The 22396-nt window shown below is 42.8% G+C and overlaps 1 protein-coding gene across 5 annotated transcripts in view; it reads left to right on the top strand.

Annotated features, from left to right (window-relative positions):
- The window catches only part of LOC117055997 (prolyl endopeptidase FAP-like), a 56186-nt gene that overhangs the window by 11050 nt on the left and 22740 nt on the right, over positions 1-22396 (top strand). For 3 of the 5 annotated variants that reach the window (XM_033165996.1, XM_033165979.1, XM_033166001.1), the window contains 15 exons: positions 1865-1933; positions 3879-3974; positions 4827-4921; positions 4999-5073; positions 6636-6688; positions 7932-8004; positions 9679-9799; positions 11056-11210; positions 12857-12960; positions 13933-14068; positions 18277-18321; positions 19013-19117; positions 19249-19319; positions 20801-20854; positions 21040-21161. In XM_033165996.1, coding sequence (XP_033021887.1) covers positions 1865-1933; positions 3879-3974; positions 4827-4921; positions 4999-5073; positions 6636-6688; positions 7932-8004; positions 9679-9799; positions 11056-11210; positions 12857-12960; positions 13933-14068; positions 18277-18321; positions 19013-19117; positions 19249-19319; positions 20801-20854; positions 21040-21161 — 1374 coding nt within the window. The remainder of the gene's footprint in view (positions 1-1864; positions 1934-3878; positions 3975-4826; positions 4922-4998; positions 5074-6635; positions 6689-7931; positions 8005-9678; positions 9800-11055; positions 11211-12856; positions 12961-13932; positions 14069-18276; positions 18322-19012; positions 19118-19248; positions 19320-20800; positions 20855-21039; positions 21162-22396) is intronic. The other 2 variants (XM_033165987.1, XM_033166011.1) reach the window with 1 other exon arrangement.

Genomic DNA, 22396 nt, shown 5'->3' with positions numbered 1-22396 from the left:
GGGACAACTTCTGTCTTCAGACAGCTTCTGTCCTTAGCCCTTTTTCTCAGTCAACTGGACTCTTTGCCTAAGACCTCAAAGCATTGTGAAGTCAAAGTCAAAGTTATATGTTGTTGCGACCATCCTGGTCAATTCAAGCGACCATTGTGAACATTTCTGGTGCTGACTTCCCTCAGCAAACAGAATGTTCATGAACATTCCATGATACCACAACAGTTCGTCCGGTGTATAGGCAGGTACTAGAGCAGGAACGGGGAATCTCAGGCCCCCAGGGGGGCTGAATGTGGTCCTCCAAACCTCTTCACCAGGTTCTTCATCAGACCACTCCCCTCACCAGGCACCTCAAGTGCTTTTGTCTGGCTGGAATGTGTCGTTGAACTGCGATAATGTTTCTTTCTTGCCAGGATGAGCAAAAGAGAGAAGTGTCAGTAGAAATCTCCGACTGCTATGAGGAACACCTGTTGCTTCACCTGCTCTACCCTTTGGTCCCACTTCACCGCTAGCAGGTGGTTCTCAGAAGGTTGACCATAAGGGAGTGTGGTCTTCAGGTTGAAAAAGATTCCTCACCCATGTACACGATGATCCACTACAGCCACCACCATGTCCTTCAGTACATTGCGGTATAGATTATATCGCAAATATGCTGTCCGTCCTGAAGAAAAATATGAGCCTGCCAGAGTCAGATGAAGACCATGTAGCCCTCCAGATGTTGATAGGCTCCAGCTGCCATCAGCCAGAATGAGCAATGGTGAGGACAGATGGGAGTTTTAGTGTAACAACATCTGGAGGGTCACCGGCTCCCCAGCCCTGACAAATGTACTGTGAATAGACCTTATAACTATGAATCATGTAAGTTCCTAATACTGCGGAGTAACTTTTAGGCATTCTGGTAGAAATGCTGACAGTAGCATTTAAGATCCCCACTGCCCTCACACCCAAACAGCATTGTCAAATATCCTTTATACCAGAAATACAATTAATAGCAGGTGTTTTATGTTAATTCTATGCTCTACATTTTTAAAGAGTTTTTTTTCTGGAATGTGTGCAGCGAGTCATAAGATTCCTTTCACTTTATGCTGATTAAAATGACACCCTTGTTTTTTAATGAACTGTAGTGTAAGCTTTTTATCCTTGGCTTTTTTGAAGCTCTCATTTAGAAACTGCCATCTGATGGGAGACGAGCTTCTTCTTTCCTGAACCTTTATTTTGAAAGATTATTGCTAACTCAGTATTTGCTATGATGGTGATTATTCGTGTGCCTAGACTGGCCTTCGGGTTTATTTATCTTGACAGCTTTCTTCTGCGTTCGCGCTGGCGAGGAACAGTGTCAACAGTAGAAGTGACATGTGTGTTCTAGAGTAACTAATAGTTACATAGAAGAAGAAAAACAAGCATTATCTTTCCTTTTCCTTTTTAAATATTGATCTGTTAAAGTAAACGTGGTGAAATGTTTCATCAGGAGTCTGAATATATGACCTTGAGGGAAGTCCCTAAGTGAGGGAGTTATGGAGGAGCGAGTATCACCAGATACAATGACCAGATATGTTACTCCTCTGAGCACCTACTGAAATGGTGATCATCTCAAATCTCATTTACTACTGCAGCGTCTTGAAGTTTTTGAAAATTGATTTAAATACCTAGCTATGGAAAACAAGATATTTGTTTCCGAGAAATTGCTTGCTCAGAAACAACTTAAGGCTTGTGGTAGGTATTGTTCTAACTAGGCCAGGTTAAAAACAGACACATTTTGCAAAGATGTGCTAGCTTTTTGTTTAGCTGACTTAGAGGGACAGACTGAGCTCAGCCGTTCTGCTAGCAGAAGCCAGTGCAAAGACTCCTGCTAATGCAACAATGCTTTCCCCAGGACCTGCCCAAGACATTTTGGCAACTGAGGCGAACGACAAAATGCCCCCTGCCCAACAGGGAACAAGGGGTGAGTGAAGTATACGTCAGGAACAAGCACAGAATAAAGATCTACATCAACAAACTGGGGGAGGAATCAAATCAACCTTACCCAATGGTTGAAGTAGGAATCAAAGGCCATTGTGAAAGGGGGGGGGGAGCGAAGATGCCTGATCTGAATTATTCCGGGTGGGTGCAGAGCCTAGGAGACCCCCTTTCCTTCCTACGGTGGGAGGAGACTAGCAGCGCCTATTGTTCTCCAAGAGGCTGCTATAGAAGCGGCATGGGGGGGGGGAACTGCCACTGCGCTAGAGGGCAATATATTCCTTGGAGGCTAGATCTGCTGCTGCTGTAGGTCGCCTCAGCTTCCCTCATGAGTGGGCCAGCCCTGCATTCCTTCCACTGCTCCCCTTACTTACCCCCCCCCCCATGCCTCCCAGCCCCAGATCTGCTCTGGACGGTCAGGCCAACCCCCTGAACAACACCCACAGGGTAAGTGAGGGAAGATCGTTCTGTTGGGCAAACAGAAATGCTCGCGCTGATGGAACGACCTCCTCAGCACTAACCAGAATTCCAGGGATTACACTCTGATGAATCAATTGAAAACACACAAACACACACATGTATGTAAAATCATTTGTGGGTAAATCAAGGACGGAAATGCAGCAGGAAACAATTGCAAAGTTAGCATTTGCAGGAAATACTCATATGAGGCTTGTACAACTGTGTTTTTCCAGCCGTTCTCTTTCTAATCCTTCATAAGTATGTTACAGTAAATGTGCTCTATGTAGGGAAACCAAGATGGAATGGTATGTTGACTCTTTGATCTGAGCCAACAGAGCTTAATGTCTTAATGATGAATGCCTAAAACTGGTGAATTTCTGCAGTCTGAATGTTATTCCAAAATAATTTTTGTGAATTTCATTCACTCATTTCATTTGATTTCATTTCATCCCCTTTCCCCCCTCTTTTGGGATGCCCCCTGCACTGCCAGCAGTTTCATTCAGGTAGTTGTTCATTGTCAGCATTTACAGGAGTACACATGAAATTTTTGGACATTCACAAAATTAGTCTTGGATTGTTAAAGTCTGCCAAGTTTTGGCCATTAACATGGACGTGTTTTAAAAATGAATACAGCTTGAGAAATACAGCTAGGTCTGCCATACGCTTGTAATTTCCTGGACATAGCAAGGATTCACCTGTCAAAAATGACATCCTGGTGGAATTTTCAAAAAGCGGGGGGGAATGTCTGAGAAAGTGCATGCGTATGGAAGCCCATATGGGAGTGCTGATTTAGGGTTGATTTTCCTTTAAAAAAAAAAGTAAACAGGGGAACCTACTCCTTTTTTAGATTTTCCAAAGAAGCGCAACAACTTTGCCTCACCCACCCCCCAACAAAAAAGCTCAACAACTTTGAGTCTGGATTTTCACTTTTTGAAATATGGCAACCCCAAATACACTGAAGAATACAGGAAAGGCAACAGTGATTCTGCAACATAGGACAGAGAGCTTTATTGAACATAGCCCACCTGTTTGATATGAATGGAAAATGTTGTTTCATTGTTAGTTCATTACATGGACTAGTTCAGCTGTGCTGGCTAGGGCTGATGGGCACCAGATTAAAGAAGGTTGGAGTGTACTGCTTAGTTCATGATACAAGTGGAGTTGACATGTGGGTGTTCCCAGTTATCAGTCAAAATGAAAACTGGCATTCTTCAGAGACATAGAAAACCAGATTCCTGCTGGTCTGACGAAGACATATTTTGTGTGAAACGAAGGGTTACTGCAGTTCACCCAGCCTGGTACTTTTCAACGTGGTTATAAGCGGAAGGGCACATGTCATATCATCCTAGCAGGTCTACGACCTCCCAAACCCTCAGATTAGTGGCCAATTCAAAGGAATAAAATTCTAGAAACCATTTGTACCTCTTGGGTGTGTTGTTATTAAATATCTCATTCCTGTTCTGTTTTTGAAGTTCGAAACAAAGGAAGCAACCCTAGACCTTTAACATTAAAAGAATATCTGGATGGAGACTTCGGTTACAAAACAATTTCTCCTTACTGGATTTCGGGTAAGGGATGGCATTATTTGTGGGTCAATGAATGTGTGGTGCTGAAACATCGTTTTGGATTTATTTTTTTAAAAAAATCTACAAGGCTTGTGTCCACTGATGCTTTTGTTTTTGTTTTATGTCTTTTATTGGGGGTGTGTGTGTTGCTTTTAAATGTTTTAAGCTGCCCTGAGAAACGTAAATGCATTGGAAGGATGGAGTATGTGGTTTCTAAAACGAAAAAGTAAGTGCAGCTAAAATGTTCGAGGAATGGGAAAGGGTGAGGTGTGTGTGGTTTCATTGTGCCATGTAAGTGCCTTGATATTAACTAGTAACTGCAGACTGAGACCAATAGGATTTGGATAAAATATGGTGGCAGAAAAAGGGAAGGAAAGAAGGGGGTGGCAGAAAGCATGAAAAAAAAGCAGGACAGAGGGAGGGAGGGAGGTGGCAGAAAGTTTCTGCTGTTTCTGTAAAGCAAGCATAATATAGAACCCAGCAGTATAAATTGTGCACCGTCTAATCTCTGCCCCTCTCTCAGGCTGCGTAATGCCATACATTAAAAACACATTACTTCCCCCAAAGAATCCTGGGAAATGTAGTTTACCCCTCAGAGCTCCCTGCATCCTTACCAAACTGCAGTTCTCATGATTCTTTGGTGGAAATTATGTGTTTTTAATGTGTGATGTGTCCACTATTTGAGCTACCTGAGACTGCTCCATCTCCCCACCCCTCTGAATTGCAACATCAAAGTATTGTTATTTTACATCCATTTCCAACGTCATTTGCTGTAACAGATGCTGTAGAGAGATGACATTTGTAACCAAACTTGTTGTAATCATTCAGGCTATGTTTTTCCTCCTCCCTCCTAAGGAAATGAATATCTTCATCAGTTCCCAGAAGATGATATAATTCTTTACAATGTTGAATATCAGCAGTCACACACACTCCTGTCTAACAGCGTACTTGTACGTATTACTGTAATTTTAAAAATTGATCAAAGGGCCATGCTTTGGCTTCTAATTCATATATTTAAATCTTTTAGAAAAAAGTGAATGCCACAAACTATATACTGTCAGCCGACCAGAATTTCATGCTGTTGGAAAGCAACTACTCTAAGGTAAAATGTTTTTCAGCTGAGATTTGTGGGCGGGATCCAGTGCAATTGTTATGTTTGTGTAACTCCCAGTTTTTAGTTAACATTGGTCACATTGTTAGTGAATGATAGAACTCCCCCCCTCCACCCATGTGCTCCCCATGCCCTCCCCAAATCTGCTCCATAGGTTTTGGGGAAATTCGTGGAACAGTCTTGGGGAGGGGAGTGCAGGGGAAGAAGACGAGGGAAGCTTCATTGGGAAGCAGAAGTTACCAACCAGTATTTATTCCTTATCTTACAATCACCCCTGCTTCCCACCGCCAATGAATCAGAAGTGGCGGTTATGGGGAGTGGAATTCCTCTTGTGATTCTTCTGTATAAGCAAGCAGCTCCTAATTCTGCTGACAAAAGGATCCTTTTGCAATAAACCAATAGGTGCACTTTTCTCTGTTTTCTCAGGGAAATTTCCCAGTGCGATCCTTAATAAGGGCTGAGATGAAGGAGAACACTCTGAACTCTCTCCACATAGAGACACCATGGTTTTGCAAGGGGAGGGGAGGTAGCGTCAATCAAGAAGCCCCATTCTATTCTGCATTCATTCCCGTTAGCAGTTAGGCAGAGTGGTCATTTTAGAAATTGCTATGCAGCTTTTGTAGATTGTGGGCAACTTATTATTTTTACTACACTGAGAAATACATCAAATGTCTGAAAGATCATACCCATGTTGCATTCCATGTGTGGAAATATTTCTTAGTGGTGGCTAGAGATGGAGGAGATATTTAGCTCACCTTTAAATGAGAACCTATATATTGGGCATTTCCCCCAAAAGGGAGTCAAAAGAAAGCTCAGCTGTCTCTGGAAATCTGCCCTTCTCTGACTTGTGAAATGCAGTTTTCCAGCCGATTAATGTATACAAAACTACACATACTTAAAGTGTGGATAAAAGTGCATCTATTTGTGAAAGTAACATACTAAAATGCTAAATATAAATATAAATATAAAGTAACATACTAAAATACTAAAATATAAGGGGAAACTGCTTTCCAAAAATGTGCACGGGGCAAAATTGCATTGAATGAAAACTTGCACTGAAAAGCTTAATGAATTTTCATGCGGATAAAAATAAAAATCACAAAGTGAAGTGGAAATGTGGAGAGTTGCACTTAAGGCTGCGGAAAATGAAAAACTGAAGCTGACAAATTTGCCCACCCCTAGCAATAACAGGTCCCCATGGATGCGAAAATACTTTGCCCTATGGGTTGCCTGAATCTCATGGTGGGTCTCAGGGATGTGCGATGTAGATGTCAACACACTCTACTTGGCTAAACAACCTGTGTGATGATTGTCCCTTATACTTTCTGGAAGCTAACCCACTATCACCACCAGGAAGCATTTCCAGCAGCTTCCGCAAGGTGGGCCGTGTTGTGATAACTAGTGCTAGGACAGTGCCATTGTGAAGGTTTGCAGAGCTTTCATAAAGTGAAACTGTCTTCTGTTTAAAAAGTGTTGGGAGGAATACTGTATGTTACTATGTTTCGGCTGTAATAATAACTAATCATGTTATGTCCCTGTTGTAACTTTTTCAGCTCTGGAGGTACTCTTATACAGCATCCTATCACATTTATGATCTTGGAAACGGGTAAGACTGAAAAGTTTTCCTTTTATACTGACCCATGAGTCAATCTGTTCCGTGTTTGCTCCTTCTTGGTCTTCTATTTCGATTCCTTTAAGGCATGCTTTTTCCTCCTAGGAGAACAGTGATGGCCACCAACTTTGGGGGGCTTCAAAAGACAAAATCAGGGAGGATAAGGCTGTCAATGGCTACCACAGTCAGAGACAGCAATGCTTCTGAATTCCTGTTGTTGGAAGCCACAGGAAGGGAGAGTGTGCTCTTGTGCTCAGATCCTGCTTGAGGGCAGTGGTGCCAACTTGACCCCAGATTGTGGGTGTCCAGCGGCACATGCGGTGTGATGTCATGACGCCTCCGCCTGCCACCACCGCCCACTGCCCTTGCCTCCTCTGGCTCTCCGGTGCGGCGGCAACTGGGCCAAGGCCTCTGCATCTGCCATGGGGCCTCAGTTGGGGCTTGCCGCAGATATGCTTGGGCACCCATAATGGGAATTTTGTGGGTGCTGAGGTGCCCCAGACCCCCCTGAGTAGGCACCTGTGCCTGAGGGGCCCCTTATGGACATCTGGTTTACAACTGTGAGAACAAGTTTCTAGACTAGATCAATCACTGCTCTCCTTATGTTCTTGTATTAGTTAGGCTAGCTAATGGGCACATTGTTTCCAGTGAGATTGCTAAATTATCTGCTTCTAAATGGTTATATCCAATGCTGCACATAGCAAATTCTGCTCACGCAATGGGGATTTCCCTTCCTCTCTTCTCCTTGTGTGCCCTCTAAAGGTGTGCAGGGAAGGGGAGGGGAAAGTTCTGTTGCACAAGCAGAAGTCTACCGCACTCACGGAACTCCACGGCAGGATATGACCCAAATACTCTCGGCGTGTGCAGTTTTTAGGCTCCCTTAAATCACAGCACCGCCATGACTACAAGAATACAATGGGGTTTGCCTCTGCTGCCCAGATGCTAAGCACATTGACTTGGGAATAAGCTCAGTCAAATTGTTGAAAAAGAGAGTTGATATTATAAAGTAAAAAAATAATAAAATGAGTATCTGTAACCATGTGCATGCCTAGATGGCTGCCTCCAACTATAACAAGAAATTAAATAAGAAAAGAAGTACCAGCTTTGGTGAGCTCCATTGTGCCCATGCCCACCTAGGTGCTCACGAGGGTTTTTGGGGAAGCCAAGGGCTTTAAATGAAATCTGACCTTGAAATACCGAGCTTGCCTTTGCATCTTTCATTTCTTTCCCTTTGCAGTGCTTTTGTCAAAGGACACGAGCTTCCGCATGGCATTCAGTATATAGCCTGGTCACCTGTTGGACACAAATTGGTCAGTAAGCTCACAAAGTGTGAGAATAACGCTTCTTTTTTATGAGATTCATTTGCCTTTAGTGTTTGCACAGGCATCGTTTTCGCAGGCCTTCTTATCTCTGCTTATCAGCTGTGCTTTAGAATATTGACTCTTAAAAAGGTAAACACTCCAAGGCTGCCTGGAACTGTGGGTGCTTTAGCACAGAGCCCTGGTAATTGTTGGACCACTTTGTCTTTTCCGAAAACTAGACAAACCCAAGGTACAGGGACCCAAGGTGTTAGGGTCTCGTCATTTGCTATTTACCCAAAGACTGTAGTTTCTGACCCTCTTCTGTCTGCCCAGATGCAAAGAGAGCACTACTGCCTCACTGCAGTTCATTTCAGCAGCTTCCCCATTCTTGGGGTTCATATTTCTTCTGTGCCACCATGAACCTCTAACCCACCCTCCCTACTGAGAAAAGCATCAGGAAGGGTGGATTAAGGATTGTGAAGCTAGAGTGAGCAGCATGCCCTCTGCCGGCAGGGCTGAGCCTTTAAGATTTGTTGCTTGTGGCCTCCCAAAAACATGGCCATGAATCAGGTCCCTTGTGTTATGTACCCTCTCAGCCCCATTAGCTGCAAGTTGATTTCTGCATGCCATGGCACTGAGAGCTGTCCTGTTCCACAAAAACCTAGAGAAGGGCCCCTATTTGTTCCCTATTTCTCCGGGACAATATACAAAATAATAGGGAGGATGAGGCTGTTGGTGGCTACTAGCCATGATGGCGATGTTCTCCCTCCACTATCCATGGCAAAATGCCTCTGAATACTGAATTCCAGCAGGGATCTGGTAGGTTGCTATGAGGACAAAATGCTGGACTAGCTGGACCCCTGGGTTCTTACAAGATCAGGCGATGTATAAATGCAGCAAATGATAAAATAAATATATGGCCATTGTGTTTTATGCACACAACAAATCTGTGAGATCTGGTAGGCTTGGAAATATTGACTTGTCCACGGCCACTAGTTGTGCTTTAAGGCTGAGCAAGGACTTGAACCCAGATTTTCATTGTCCACTGGCAATATTGTATGGACTCAAGCATACTAGCTTTGCCTCTCCAGACACTGATGGGCTTCAGTTCCCACCACTGAACAGGTTTCCAATTGTTTAAAAATGTTTTAAATATGCTTTTGTTTTATCTTTTTGCTTCGTTGTCTTACCACTTAGGTGTTTGCTGCCCTGGGCTTCAAGGAAACCCATTGAAAATAACGGACATGGCCAACTTGGGTGCATTCATTTAAATAGGCCTATGCTGAGTAAAATTTAGCTGGATACAACCATTCTTATTCATCAACCCCAGCCAGCATAGTCACTAGTTAGGGGTGGTTGGATCTGCAGTGCAGCAATAGGTTCTTCATTGCTGATATGCACGGCATGGATCAGATCTCCAAATACTTGTGTGTGAGTGAAAAGGCCCCCATTCACACAGGAGAGATATAATTTTATCCTCAACTTGTCGGCCCCTAGCCACACTGAACATTACGCCAAAGGATTTTCCTTACAGCCTAGGGGAGTGAAAACTTGCACACCCTCTGTTGTGTAGAAACAGAAGTCCCTTCTGTCCTTTGCATCTAATTCACTGTTTAGATGTGCTATACTGTCCTCAATAGCTTTGACTGCATTAAATGATTTTGATTTTCTTTTCCTCCCCAGGTTTATGTGTATCAGAATAATATCTATTTGAAACAAGGCCCCAGAGAACCTGCTGTTCAAATAACTACAAATGGTTACTGGAATGAAATATTTAATGGAATCCCTGACTGGGTCTACGAAGGTAAACATCAACCTGAAATCAATGTTATTGCCATGCGAGGCAAGAGTTGGGCAGCAAAAAGATGTGATGCCCTGAGCAGCAGCCCAAAGTTGTTCATGGTGCTGTGTTTGTGTAGAAGGCTTATATTTCTCATAAGGAGTCCCTTCCTCAAAACTGCAAAAAGCTAGCTGCTAACTACAAGCCAGCATGGTTATTCACCATCATAATTTACTATTTGTCAACAGCATTGCTCAACATCTTACAGCAATAACATGCATTCTCACTGTGGTTTCCTAACATCCTGCATCTTGGTTTTTCACATCCTGCCACATATTTCTTCAGGGTAGGGTATGTGGGGGGTATTTCCTTGTTAGTTTCTACTAGGTTTTATACCTACCCACTTTTGTACATTCCTCAGATATCAGTCATAAAACTGTCTGTCCAACTTAAGAACTAGTATCATATTTATCTGTAATATTAGGACACAGTTTCTTCTAATTTGGCTTCTAAAACACACAACTAATAAAAGAGACTCTGGCTTGTGGGCTAATAAGGCCTACCAAGCCTCCTCATTTGGTTCACTTGGCCATTTCAGCCAATATTACCTATACCCTTCAGTCAAAATTAGTCACGTTCTTTATCTCAAGAGTATTTAACATCTATGAATATTTTACATTCTTTCAATTGTCATTCATGCTGCTCTTATATGTACATCATGAATTAGAAACAAAAGGCTCCTGCTCATGTTGCTTGCCAGCGGCATCTAGCTCCTGACTTCATGCAAATCCAATGGGGACTGCGTGATGACAGCCTTGCATTTTTATGTATATAGGAAGAAGAAAAATATAATCCAGGCTATTAACCAACATTCTTACACATTTAGCTCTGCAATGTTCTTGGACATAGTTACATTTATTTAGGTGAATAACTAGGGCCTCCCAAACAGGGAACCCTCATAACATAAACCCATCACTGCCAATAAGGCTGGAATAATGCTATGCTTTGTTGCACTAGACTAGCTTAGCAATAGGTATGCCCTATCCTCTCCCCTTCCCTTTTAAACTAGCCATGGTATTTATCCAGAAAAAAAATGAGGACAGATCTGGAGAGCAGAAACAATGTCTCATGTGTCATTCAAATTGCGGGCTTACTACTGGGACAGAGCTGCCTTGCTTGTTTGATGCATGGCAGCTTATCAGATAAATGGGTTCTATGTACACTCGTGTCCTTACAAGATAACGGTAGCTCATGATCCTCTTTAACATGATTTCTCTTAGAGGAAATGCTTGCTGTAAAATATGCACTGTGGTGGTCTCCAAATGCAAAGAATGTGGCATACCTGCAGTTTAATGATACTGGAATACCAGTTATTGAATATTCATATTATGGTGAAGATCAGTATCCTAGAAAAATAAAGATACCATATCCAAAGGTATGTTTGGGGTTTTGTTGTTTGCTTTGCTTGGCTCTGTTGAAAAAGATCTGATCATATTTTAGCGTGGAAATGCTTGGATTTCTAAGATTTAATTGCTGGATTTTAATGCCTATTATTAAAGTAACTATTGGGTTAAGCATTGTATATTTTGATGATGACATAATAAAGGGCCCGGTCCATTATTTCACCCTTACGGTTGGACACACTCAGCCCTTTTCAGGTGTCAGGGAATCCAATCCCCGCACGGTAGGCTGCCAGGAAAAGATAGACAAGGAAAGTCTTACCAATGTCTTTTATTCAATATTCACAGAGAGAGGCTTAGAAATGGTGCCTCTGTGAGTAATGGCATTGCTCCAAGTAATCTCCACCCCCCTCCTCAATTGTCAACAGCACCACCCACCTTTTGGTAGCCGCATAGGGCCATTTGTCTCCGAGCCCTTTGCTCTCCTCCTTTCAATGCTTGCCGGGTTCTGGGAGAAGGAGGGTCTGCAATGCTTTCTAGTGATAATGTGTCAGCCAGCTACTCTAGCTCTGCTTCCCCTGCCTCCTCCTCCCTCATTATTTCCAAGCTCTGCCCACCATCTACCTCTGAGCTGTGACCTCTCGCAAATCACTGTTGTCAATGTATACTGTCTTCCTCTTCTCTGGAAGGTTCAGGCTGGGTAGGTGGGCTCCACCATTCCTCCTCTGTCCAGTCCCTGACATCCCTTCTGTTAGCATAACTCTCCATGTCTAGGATGGCTCCTGACAGAAAAGGATAGAGACTGGTAGTAAAAGGTTCTTATGCATGCAGGGAGAGGAGGGGAAGAGGCAGCTAAAGACTGGATCCTTCCCTTCAGTATTTTGAAAGGGAAGTGTTTGGGTGACTCAAAGTTAAGCCAGCTAGCCTGGAGAGCTACTGTAAGAACTCCACCACAGCTGTGGGTTGCTTCCAGGGAGAAGCCTATTGTGTGGGCAATTCATTTGTGGATGGCAGTTGTGTTGTGGTGAGAGCACAAATGCAACTTATGAATGTGGAAAGTGTGATTCATGGCATGCCTGGGATATTGCTATTTTTAAAAAACTGATTTATTGTATTGTATCTTTGTACATTTCCCGTGGTCTTAATGTATTTTCTTTTATATTAATACAAATCTTGGCCAAATAGCAGTATAGAAGTGAAACATATGATGGTGATGAAATATATTATAATCTATGTATTAATTTGTTCAGTGCCTACTGCAAACTTTCTTTCCGTAAAGGAACAGGACTCACATGAATGCCAGCTTTTCTCAAACTTGGGTTCCCATATGTTGTTGGACTACAATTCCCATCATCCCTAATTAGTAGGACCAGTAGTCAGGGGGATGGGAGTTGTAGTCCAAGTCCACTTACCCCCTTTTGGGGTGGGGCGGCATTGCAGAATGGCCAGCAGGCCCCCCCAATGGTGCAGAGCTGGGGCACCGGGGACTGCTCTTGCTGGAGTGTGAACTTTGGCTCGCACTCCCAGCTTGAAATCCGGCTCTGCACCAGCCTGCCAAATTGGCCAATGGCAGGCTGGCACGGAGGGCAGAGCTCCTTGGGAGCGGGCCTGGGGGAGCAATCCGGCTTCCCTCAATTCCCTGGAGATTATTTTGAACCTGATAATATGTTTTCCTTTGAAGGCTGGAGCTAAAAATCCTACCGTCAGAGTGTTTGTTGTTGATGCTACTCATCCTGAAGCTTTAGGTCCTAAAGAAGTACCTGCTCCAGCAGTGATAGCATCAAGGTAGTATTTTGTGAAACTGATATTTTCTTCTTCATTTTTCTTTTCTTTTCTTTTCTTTTCTTTTCTTTTCTTTTCTTTTCTTTTCTTTTCTTTTCTTTTCTTTTAACAATGGAATATTTATTTTAAATAATTTGACCCTGGGCTCCCCACCACCATTGCCCCTTGCAGATCTTTTATATGGAACTAGTGTAGATGCTTGCTTTTCATTTTCCACTGCCATCGAAAAACTGCGGGTGATATCCTGCTAAGTCAAAGACCCACCAGAATTGATGAACTTGTGTTCCCTTTCCCATTTGATTTTAATGGGCATATTTTGAGGAAGATGAATGTTGGATATTACTCTGACAAGCATAGGGAGCATGGGCATAGCCAGGAGGAACAGGAGGGACAGCTGGCCCCCTCACCATCAAGTCAATAAATAAACATACTTAACTAAAAGTAGAAATTGTAGAAAGATTTGGGCAGATTTTTCTGAGCACTTAGAGTCAAAAGAAAGCAATTTAAAACAACTGTTGTTGAGACATTTCATTCCAAATCAGGTAGACAGAGCCAGACAGAGGATGATGACAGGTGGGTGGGTGTCCTGCCCCACATAAAACCTGGCTACGCTCATGGTAAGGAACCTTAGGCCAGGAGCTTGCATGTGGCCCTTGGGCCTTTCCTTAGGCCATATACTCTTCTCAGCCACATCCACTCTCCCCACACCACACCCTTCAACAGCCCTACTTCATACCCTCCTCAAGTGTTTTGGCCCCCCTGGAATGCTTTTCTTGAACACTGAGAATCCATCCCCTTAGTCTGGCTGGAAGATCTGTAACTGTGGGATGTGTAAGTGTGGCCTTGAAAGGTTGCTCAGGTCGGAATGCAGTCCTTGGTTTGAAAGAAGTCTGGCTTGTCACAGATGTATTATTAAACACGCCATGCTGACCCCTCTCATAGTAAACAGCCCCTTCCCCCCCTCTTCTTTTCCAGCGATCACTATGTCACTTGGATTACTTGGGTGAGAGACAACCGAATCTGTGTGCAGTGGCTGAAAAGGATCCAGAACTTTTCTGTGTCGGCCATCTGCGACTACAACGACCGCTCCATGTCCTGGGACTGCCCACAGGTACTGTTTACCACCAAGCTAGTATTTTGATAGAAGAGTTGCAGAAGTAGCTTCTGTTACCCACTGGTGAGCATTCATGGTCACTGCATTACTTTTGTGCAAAAGTGTGTGGGGGAGGACAGCCAGCCTTTATGGGGTCCCAAGTCCCACCCACCTGGCCCGGCCAGATTGGCCAGGATTCAAATCAACAGGTGTCAGGAAAGCCTGCCCATCTTGTGGCTGGCCTGGGAATTCCCCAATGGCTGAATGCCTAACCCCAGCATTGCTCCTGGCATGATAGACTGCAATAGCTGCCCACCCTGTGACCGGGTAAGCAGCCAGTCGTATTCCTTTTGTGCAAAAGTGGGGGGAAGGGAAGAGTTTTCCGAACACTGGGTTGGACCCCATGCTCTCGTGATTGGGGCTGTGCTCACAGACAGCTCCCACCAATTGCTCGGGGCAATTTTCAGCAATTTCCCCTAAAGCCCAAGGAAGGGCGGTAGCTCACTGACAAGTTCTGGGTTCAGTCCCTGGCATCACCAGGGAAAACTAGAAAAGACTTAGTGTCTGACACCCGGGAGAGCCACTGCCAGTCTGAGCTAGATGAACCCTTGGTCTGACTCAGGGCTCATCCATACTGTGGTTTCATGTGGGTAGGAAGCTTCCGGGATCTCCATTAATTCTTCGTTGTCCATATTACATTCTCCAAATCACAGCCTTCCCATACTTTCCCCTCCCTCAATCCAGATTTTCTTCTGTAAAGGTAAAGGTACCCCTGACCATTAGGTCCAGTCGCGGATGACTCTGGGGTTGCGGCGCTCATCTCGCTCTATAGGCCGAGGGAGCCGGCGTTTGTCCGCAGACAGCTTCTGGGTCATGTGGCCAGCATGACTAAGCCGCTTCTGGTGAAACCAGAGCAGTGCACAGAAATGCTGTTTACTTTCCCGCCAGAGTGGTACCTATTTATCTACTTGCACTTTGACATGCTTTCAAACTGCTCGGTAGGCAGGAGTTCTTCTGTAAGGGATACCCTAAAAAGGAGTATCTACCACTGACCTACAGGCAGGGCTGTTTTCAGCCAGAATGGCACCATTGCCATTATATGAGAACATGGGAGGCCTTCATGGTGAGTTCTGGCACCTCTTTTTCTGGAAAAAATAGCACTGCCTAAGGGCTTACACCCACTAATGGGGTTACTGTACTTGAATTCTCTTTGCCTTATTAATACCATCATTGGCAGTGGGCCCTGCCGATCTACACGGAACACAGAGTCAGGTTTCACGTTGCCAAATTATACTCACTGGACTTGGAACCAGCATTGTGGCAACGTCGGGTCCAAACTCCAGGATAATTGCACTCCTCAGCATGTCCTTGCCTGATGAGAGTCACTGCTGAAACCACTGCCACGTTCTGTTTATCAAGTGCTTTTTACCATATCAATCTGTGCACCAATGGTTAGTTAACAGGAGTGCGAGCAGATGGGAGAACTCCATTAAGCAGTGTTTGCTCAAAAGATCTCTAGGGGAATATATTTCCATCTCTTACTTTGTTTTCCGATTAAACCGGAAGTAATAATGCGTAAGAAATGTGGACTACTTCATATACTGGAAGATAATAAAAATGCAGTGGGAAAACAGTGTGAGGAGATACAGTGCTGCAAACTCAGAGCTGTGCACTGAACTTCATGCTTATGTTCAGCAAATATGTCCCAATGAGTAAAAATTAAACGCAGGCAAGAATTTGTGCGGTCAGCCAGAAATGCCCACCAAACTCAACTTTTTGAACGTGAAATAGAAGTTAAATTGGGATCGCTTATAGAAATTAAAACATGGACATGTGTCTGGTTCCCCCCCCCACACACACACACTCACTTGAATCAAACTGCAGCTATGCCTAATTGTATACAGGGCCAGAGAACCTAGTTAATGGAAGGTGTTGTACAGGAAAATGCATCAGAGGAAGAAGCAATATGTTAATCTGCTTGCCCCATTATGCTTTCCAACCATCAATCATGTAAACAATGGTTTCAACTATCTTGCTAATATGCTTGGGAGAAACCTCTGGAAACAGGCTGTACTCCTTTGCCAAGAAACTCTGTGTGTACTGTGTTGTGTATTGTGTTTTTGTGTATATATTGTTTTAACATAGTTTGCATGCAGAAGGTGAAAAACCCTCTACTTGCTTCCTTTCTGGATTCATATTTGCAGTATTTCCACACACCACACTGTCTGTCAGGGACTAGGCAGAGGAGGGGGAGGAATGGTGGATACTGCCTCCTCAGCCTGAACCTTCCAGAAAAGAGGGAGACAGTATAGATTTACAGCAGGGGTTTGCGGAAGGTCCCAGCTCAGAGGCTGCAGAGGGTAGAGGCTGGGAGATATTGGAAGATGAGCAGGAAGAAAAAGAAGCACCAGGGGAGAGACAGCTGACATACTCAATGTCTTTAGAAAGCATTCCAGACCCTTCCCCTCCCAGAACCCGGTGGGCATTGAAAGTAGGAGAACAGAAAGCTCAGAGGCAGAAATCACAGATCAGCCAACGTAGGGATGGCGTATAATAGTAGAGACAAAGGGGGTGTGACTTTACTTGGAGCAACACCATTAGAGACACCTTTTCTAAGCCTCTCTCTGTGAATATTGAATAAAAGACTTGGTAAGAACTCTCCTTGTTTATCTAATTCTTGGCTACTTACCGTGGCAGATTCCCTGAAGCCTGACACTATCTGTCCAATGAATTTGATGAGGCATTGGGCCTCTGGTGGCCCGCATGTCAGAATCCCTCTTATCTACCTCCAATTTATTTCTGTTTGTGCACAAGAAAGAATTGGTAGGCTCACTGCCAGAAAAGGACAGCGACACAAGTGTGTTGGTATCCTTCCAATGAGTGCTGTCAATCACCACATTATGTAATTACCCACATTGCCACATTGGCTCAGTGTTGCAAAGCATTGAGGGCAATTTTAATTCTGGCCACCCAAAACTCATCAGGGTATTGTTAAAGGGGCTCCAGGGTACTAGTGGGTCCTTGGCAACTCCTTGAGAGTGCCACCTGCTGGCAGCCACCTTGACTGTATTTTTTATTTTTCTTATATGATGTAAATGCAAACAAGCAGCCCTAGCCAGTGGGCATAATACTGGGAGGTTCCTTCCCCTCTTAATAAAATTATTGACAGAATTGGGTGTCCAGGATAGTACAATGGTTGAACCTACTGATAGTACAATAGTTGACAGAGAAGTCATAACTCTGCTACTGAGCTGCAACATGGTGGATTTTTAATAATGGAAAATAATTCCTTCAGAGAGCAAATTTACTGAAAACATTCCACAGGGATACAGACTGTGAAAAAAAATGTTTCATCAACAGCATTTAAATAAATATGAGAGGAAATAAACATGTTATGTATATGTATAAATGAGTTGTATGCAACACTCAGCCGTAGCCTGCTAATACTTTATTTTCATTTTGCAATTAGAGTGCTAAACATCTGAGCCATACATTAATTTTGGCAGGTCACTGAGCACTTTGAAGTGATTCATAAGCCAATGTTTAAACACACTAAAAGATTTTTAGAATATCAGCATGTAATTGTATTGATCTGTAATAGCACGCCATCAGGTTTTGTACATAACATTCCAATCAAACAGTTGAACGAAGCTGGAAGAAACAATCAGAGAACTATGGGGATGTTTTGGAAGTGCCTTCAAAAATGAACAGTACCTATTGCTCAGCAAGGGCAAGTTGTTGTTGGTGGTGTTGTGTCTAAAAAAGAAGTTCTACAAGACTAAAGCAGAACTAGGGATGTCAGGGAATTCAGACGGGAACAGAAACTGCCAATGTTCACTTATTCATCTCATGTTCAACGAATTGTTGTTCCTTTTGGTCTGCAAATGATACATAATTGATTGATTTTCTTTCCCAATCTGCATTGTGTTTCCTTTGCTCTGAAATGAAATGCAACCTTTGCGCTGAAAAGAACGGTGTGGAGTAATGTAATTCATTGTGTAAAATGCCACCACATTTGGGCAGTGAGATGAATAATGCAGGGGGTTGTTTTTTCTGCAAGCCAGTAAAAAATATGTCTCAATTTCTCCACTGTATGGAGACTGTTAACACCAAGGAAAATGCCTAAACCAGTGTTTGTTTTTCAGGGTCCAGACTGAAAATTGTACTGAAGTTCTTTCACTTACACCACACATCCTCACACAGTTGCCTTTGATCTTATTTTGCAGAAGCAGCAACATATAGAAGAAAGTCACACAGGATGGGCTGGTGGAGTATGATTTTTTATTATCTTTACACTTCTGAATTTATTGAAATATTGTAACAGTGCAATCCTAGCAATGTCTATTTTGGAGAACGTCCCGTTGAATTCAATGGATCTTCCTCCCAGTTAAGTAGGGTTAGGATTGTAGCCTTGTTTCCTGACTGATCTGCGCAAAAGACTTTTGCTTTTCACAGTTATTAATCCATGCACTTAACACAAATTTCATTCCAACTCAAAAACTGTTTTTGTTTACTTGTAACAAGCACAGATGGTCTTTTAAATGGAAATGAAACATCTTGGGGAGGGGGAAAAGAAGAAGTAGAAGAAGAATGGAGGATGTATTTGCATATTGCAGATATATGAAAATATAAAGTCTCAGCATAATAATGGTATAGTTCTCATGTTCACATATTTGGTTTCTCATTTGTATTTACTTCTTAACATAAAGCACTTCTAAAGGGACCAAGTGAATTTCCCCATTGATCATATTAGATTATACTTTTTTGTCATTGGCATAACAAGAATAAAGGCAACCAACTACAGCCTAAACAATGTGCTCACACATTTTGCTTTTAAATAAAAATAACCTAATATGAACAACAACCACTTATTCCATGCAGTTTTACCTGACTGAAAAGGCATTCACTTCTTTGTCATCTACAGCTGATTTTATTTTGTTTCTGTCTCTTTTTTTGCCTCAGTTCTTTGTTTCAGCACCTTCTTTCACTTCGGATGGCATTTCTTACTACAAAATATTTAGTGACAAGGATGGTTACAAACATATTCATTATGTCAAAGACTCGGTGGTATGTCAAGTGATTTGAATTTAAATTTTCACATACTCTGCAGTACAGTTGCCATAATTAAGACACCTGACTTTACATGTCGTCTCCTTCTTCTTCTTCTTCTTCTTCTTCTTCTTCTTCTTCTTCTTTAGGAAAAAGCTGTCCCAATCACTAGTGGAAAGTGGGAGGCCATATACATTTACAGAGTCACAGATGACACCATGTAAGCATTCTTCCAAGAACAGAGTGTTGGTTATGTCACCTGTCAATGAAAATTGACATTCAAAGCAAGAATGATTTTCTCCCTTAGACAAATATCAGAACCCCATGTTGAGAGGTCGGGCATCTGCAAGGGCTTTTCCAGATGACAAGACAAAATGGATTCCCCATTACGGTTATTGTCTGGAAAGCTCTTGATGTTGGGTTGAACCTGTGCTTCAAGGGCAGACAGATTGCTTTTTTTTAGGTAAAGATGCATGTTACTAGAGGTATCTAATAATGTAACCAAGGAGATAGCCACAGTTTATATGTTGCCTAAATAGTATTGGCGTTAAATAAATAAATAAATAAATAAATATTTATATGCCACCCATCTGACTGGTATGCCCCAGCCACTCTGCTTCCAGCAAATTAAAACACCAAACACAGTAAAACATCAAGCACAAAAACGTTCTCTATGCAGGGCTGCCTTCAGACATCATCTAAAAGTCAGTTAGTTGTATATTTCTTTGACATCTGACGGGAGGGCGTTCCACAGGGCGGGCACCACTACCAAGAAGGCCTTTGGCATGTTATTTATATATATATATATATATTCTGGCACATCGCAACCGTTCCAATTCAATGGTGAGGTCACACAGCTTCTAAGACTTAATACATACATACATACAAAAGCAGCAATCCGTTATTCAGGAGGAGGAAATGGAACTGGAATAAATCCACTCCACCCCACATTCCTCCTCTCTGATTGGGGGCAGGGGAGCAACCTGTGAGCATAAAACCTATTAGGTACCCAGTTCCTAATTCAACTAGAGATATGTCCATATAAGCCTATTGACCAGAGGCGGGGTGTGTGGCACCCTAATTCTGTCAGAGCACCTGACTTTTAAAAATCAAATATCCTCTTTGTCTAGTCTAACTCTCAGAATAATTTCATGCTTCAGTTCTGTGCATATTTACCTGTGAGTAACACCCCACTGAATACATTGTGGTGTGGTTCTGGATACAGGATTGCACTAACCATAACACAATCCTGTAACATAACATTCCTGCCTCTAAACAATCTTAACTATACATTTTTTAAAAAAGATGGCTGCAATACTTGAAGTGTAGCACAATTATCCCCGAAAAGTTTTAATATCACATATATGTATATGGACATATTAGCCTTGATTCGGGTATTTTGCTATCAGTAAGCTCAAGGGAACTTGCAAAAGTACAGCAAATCTTTAGGAAAACACCTTAAGGGTAAGAAACCCTTATAACAGACTACTGAGGACTGAGCGTGCTCAGTGGTCACGGAATGCTGACTTGCTGTTGGGAAAGGGGGAATGGCTAGCTTGCTGGAACCCTGACCAGGAGCACTGCACGCTGCAACATTTTGTTGTAGGTTCTACTTGTTGAATGTCTAATGGCAACAAACACTTCATGATCTCCTTGCTCTATTAAAGCATGCTTTATTTAACGACATACATTGCCTTTCAGATTCTATTCAAGCAACGAATTTGAAGGCTATCCAGGAAGAAGAAATATTTACAAGTAAGTTATCATCAAACATTTTGCACTGTTGTTCATTTGGTTTCTGAGGCGTACCCAGTAAGTTATTTCCTAACACAGTGTTGCATCGCATGCAGCAATAATGTGTTACAATTTCCATGCCTGCTTGTGCATTCTAGATCGAGGCTGAAGTTCTGTTTTTGTTTTAAAATTCCGCTGTTTTACAGAATTAACAGAAGAAATCCCGGGACAAGACAGTGCATTACTTGTTATTTAAGAAAGGAAAGATGCCAGTACTATGCAGCAAGTTTCAGTTACAACGCCAACTATTATGCTTTGCTCTGTTACGGTACGTGAAATGTGTGGAACTATTAAATCCTCGTTGTTCTCTCAGGAACCGGTCAGGTATTTCTGCTTCAAAGCACCTTATTAATGAATGGAACATTACAGGTGCCGTTTTATGTACACTTACCTGGATAAAAGCCCCAGGGAGCAAAGGGACACTTATTTCAGAGTGAATTTGCACAGGGCTTCATAATTAATTACATTTATAGCAGACCTTTCCTGAAGTTGGCACACATGGTTCTCAAACAAACCCCATTTTTTTTATCCTCACAACAGTCCTGTGAGGTTTACTAGGTTGAAAGACTGTAATTGGCCCAAGATCACCCAGTGAGGTTTATGGCCAAGTGGGAATTTGAACCTCCACCCCCCCACCCCCACCCCGCACAGTGCAATCTTACCCACATCTACTCAGAAGTAAGTCCTGGTTGAATTCATTAGGGTTTACTCTCAGTGGAGTTCAGACTGCGGCCTTTGTTTAACACAACCATACCGGCTCTCCATGCTTTAAAGAGAAGACTTTGAACTAGGATATTCCAAGCTTTGAACTAGGATATTCTATGCCCTCCCCCTTTAGATCTCAGTTCTGCCATGAAATCCTTAGGTAGCCATTCTTTGTCTCAACCCCCCCCCCCCTTTGTAATTTTGAAGATAACATTACTGGCCTACTTTACAAGGTGGTTGTAATGATTGCAGTTGAATCCTTAAAAGCACTATATAAATGGTTGCAGTGTTGATGGGACGTTGTAACACTGAAATCAATTCTGCATTTTCGAACCTAAAGCACAGTTGGGAATGAGATTGCTTCCTAACTTCGTTCGCACATTCTGAATGCCAGTAACTGAACCACAAAGTTGGTGTTAGATCCATTTCCTAAGCATTACACAACCCAATTCTAGGCAAGTTTATTTGGCTGTAGGTCCCATCAAGTTCAGTGGGACTTAATTACCCAAATAAGTGAAGCTGGCCCTGCCATTAGGCAAAGGGAGGCACTCACCTCAGGTAGCAGATTCTAGTTGGCAGGGACCAGCAATAAACCACTGTGTGTATTTACCATATTTTCCGGCATATAAGACGACTGGGCGTATAAGACGACCCCCAACTTTTCCAGTTAAAATATAGAGTTTGAGATATACTCGACCGCAGATTCTCCACCCGGCATATAAGACGACCCCCGACTTTTGAGAAGATTTTCCTGGATTAAAAAGTAGTCTTATACGCCAGAATATACGTACCTTCTAA

This window comes from Lacerta agilis, chromosome 1 (genome assembly GCF_009819535.1).
Source record: "Lacerta agilis isolate rLacAgi1 chromosome 1, rLacAgi1.pri, whole genome shotgun sequence".
Classification (NCBI taxonomy): domain Eukaryota; kingdom Metazoa; phylum Chordata; class Lepidosauria; order Squamata; family Lacertidae; genus Lacerta; species Lacerta agilis.
This window is presented reverse-complemented; position numbering and strand designations above follow the sequence as displayed.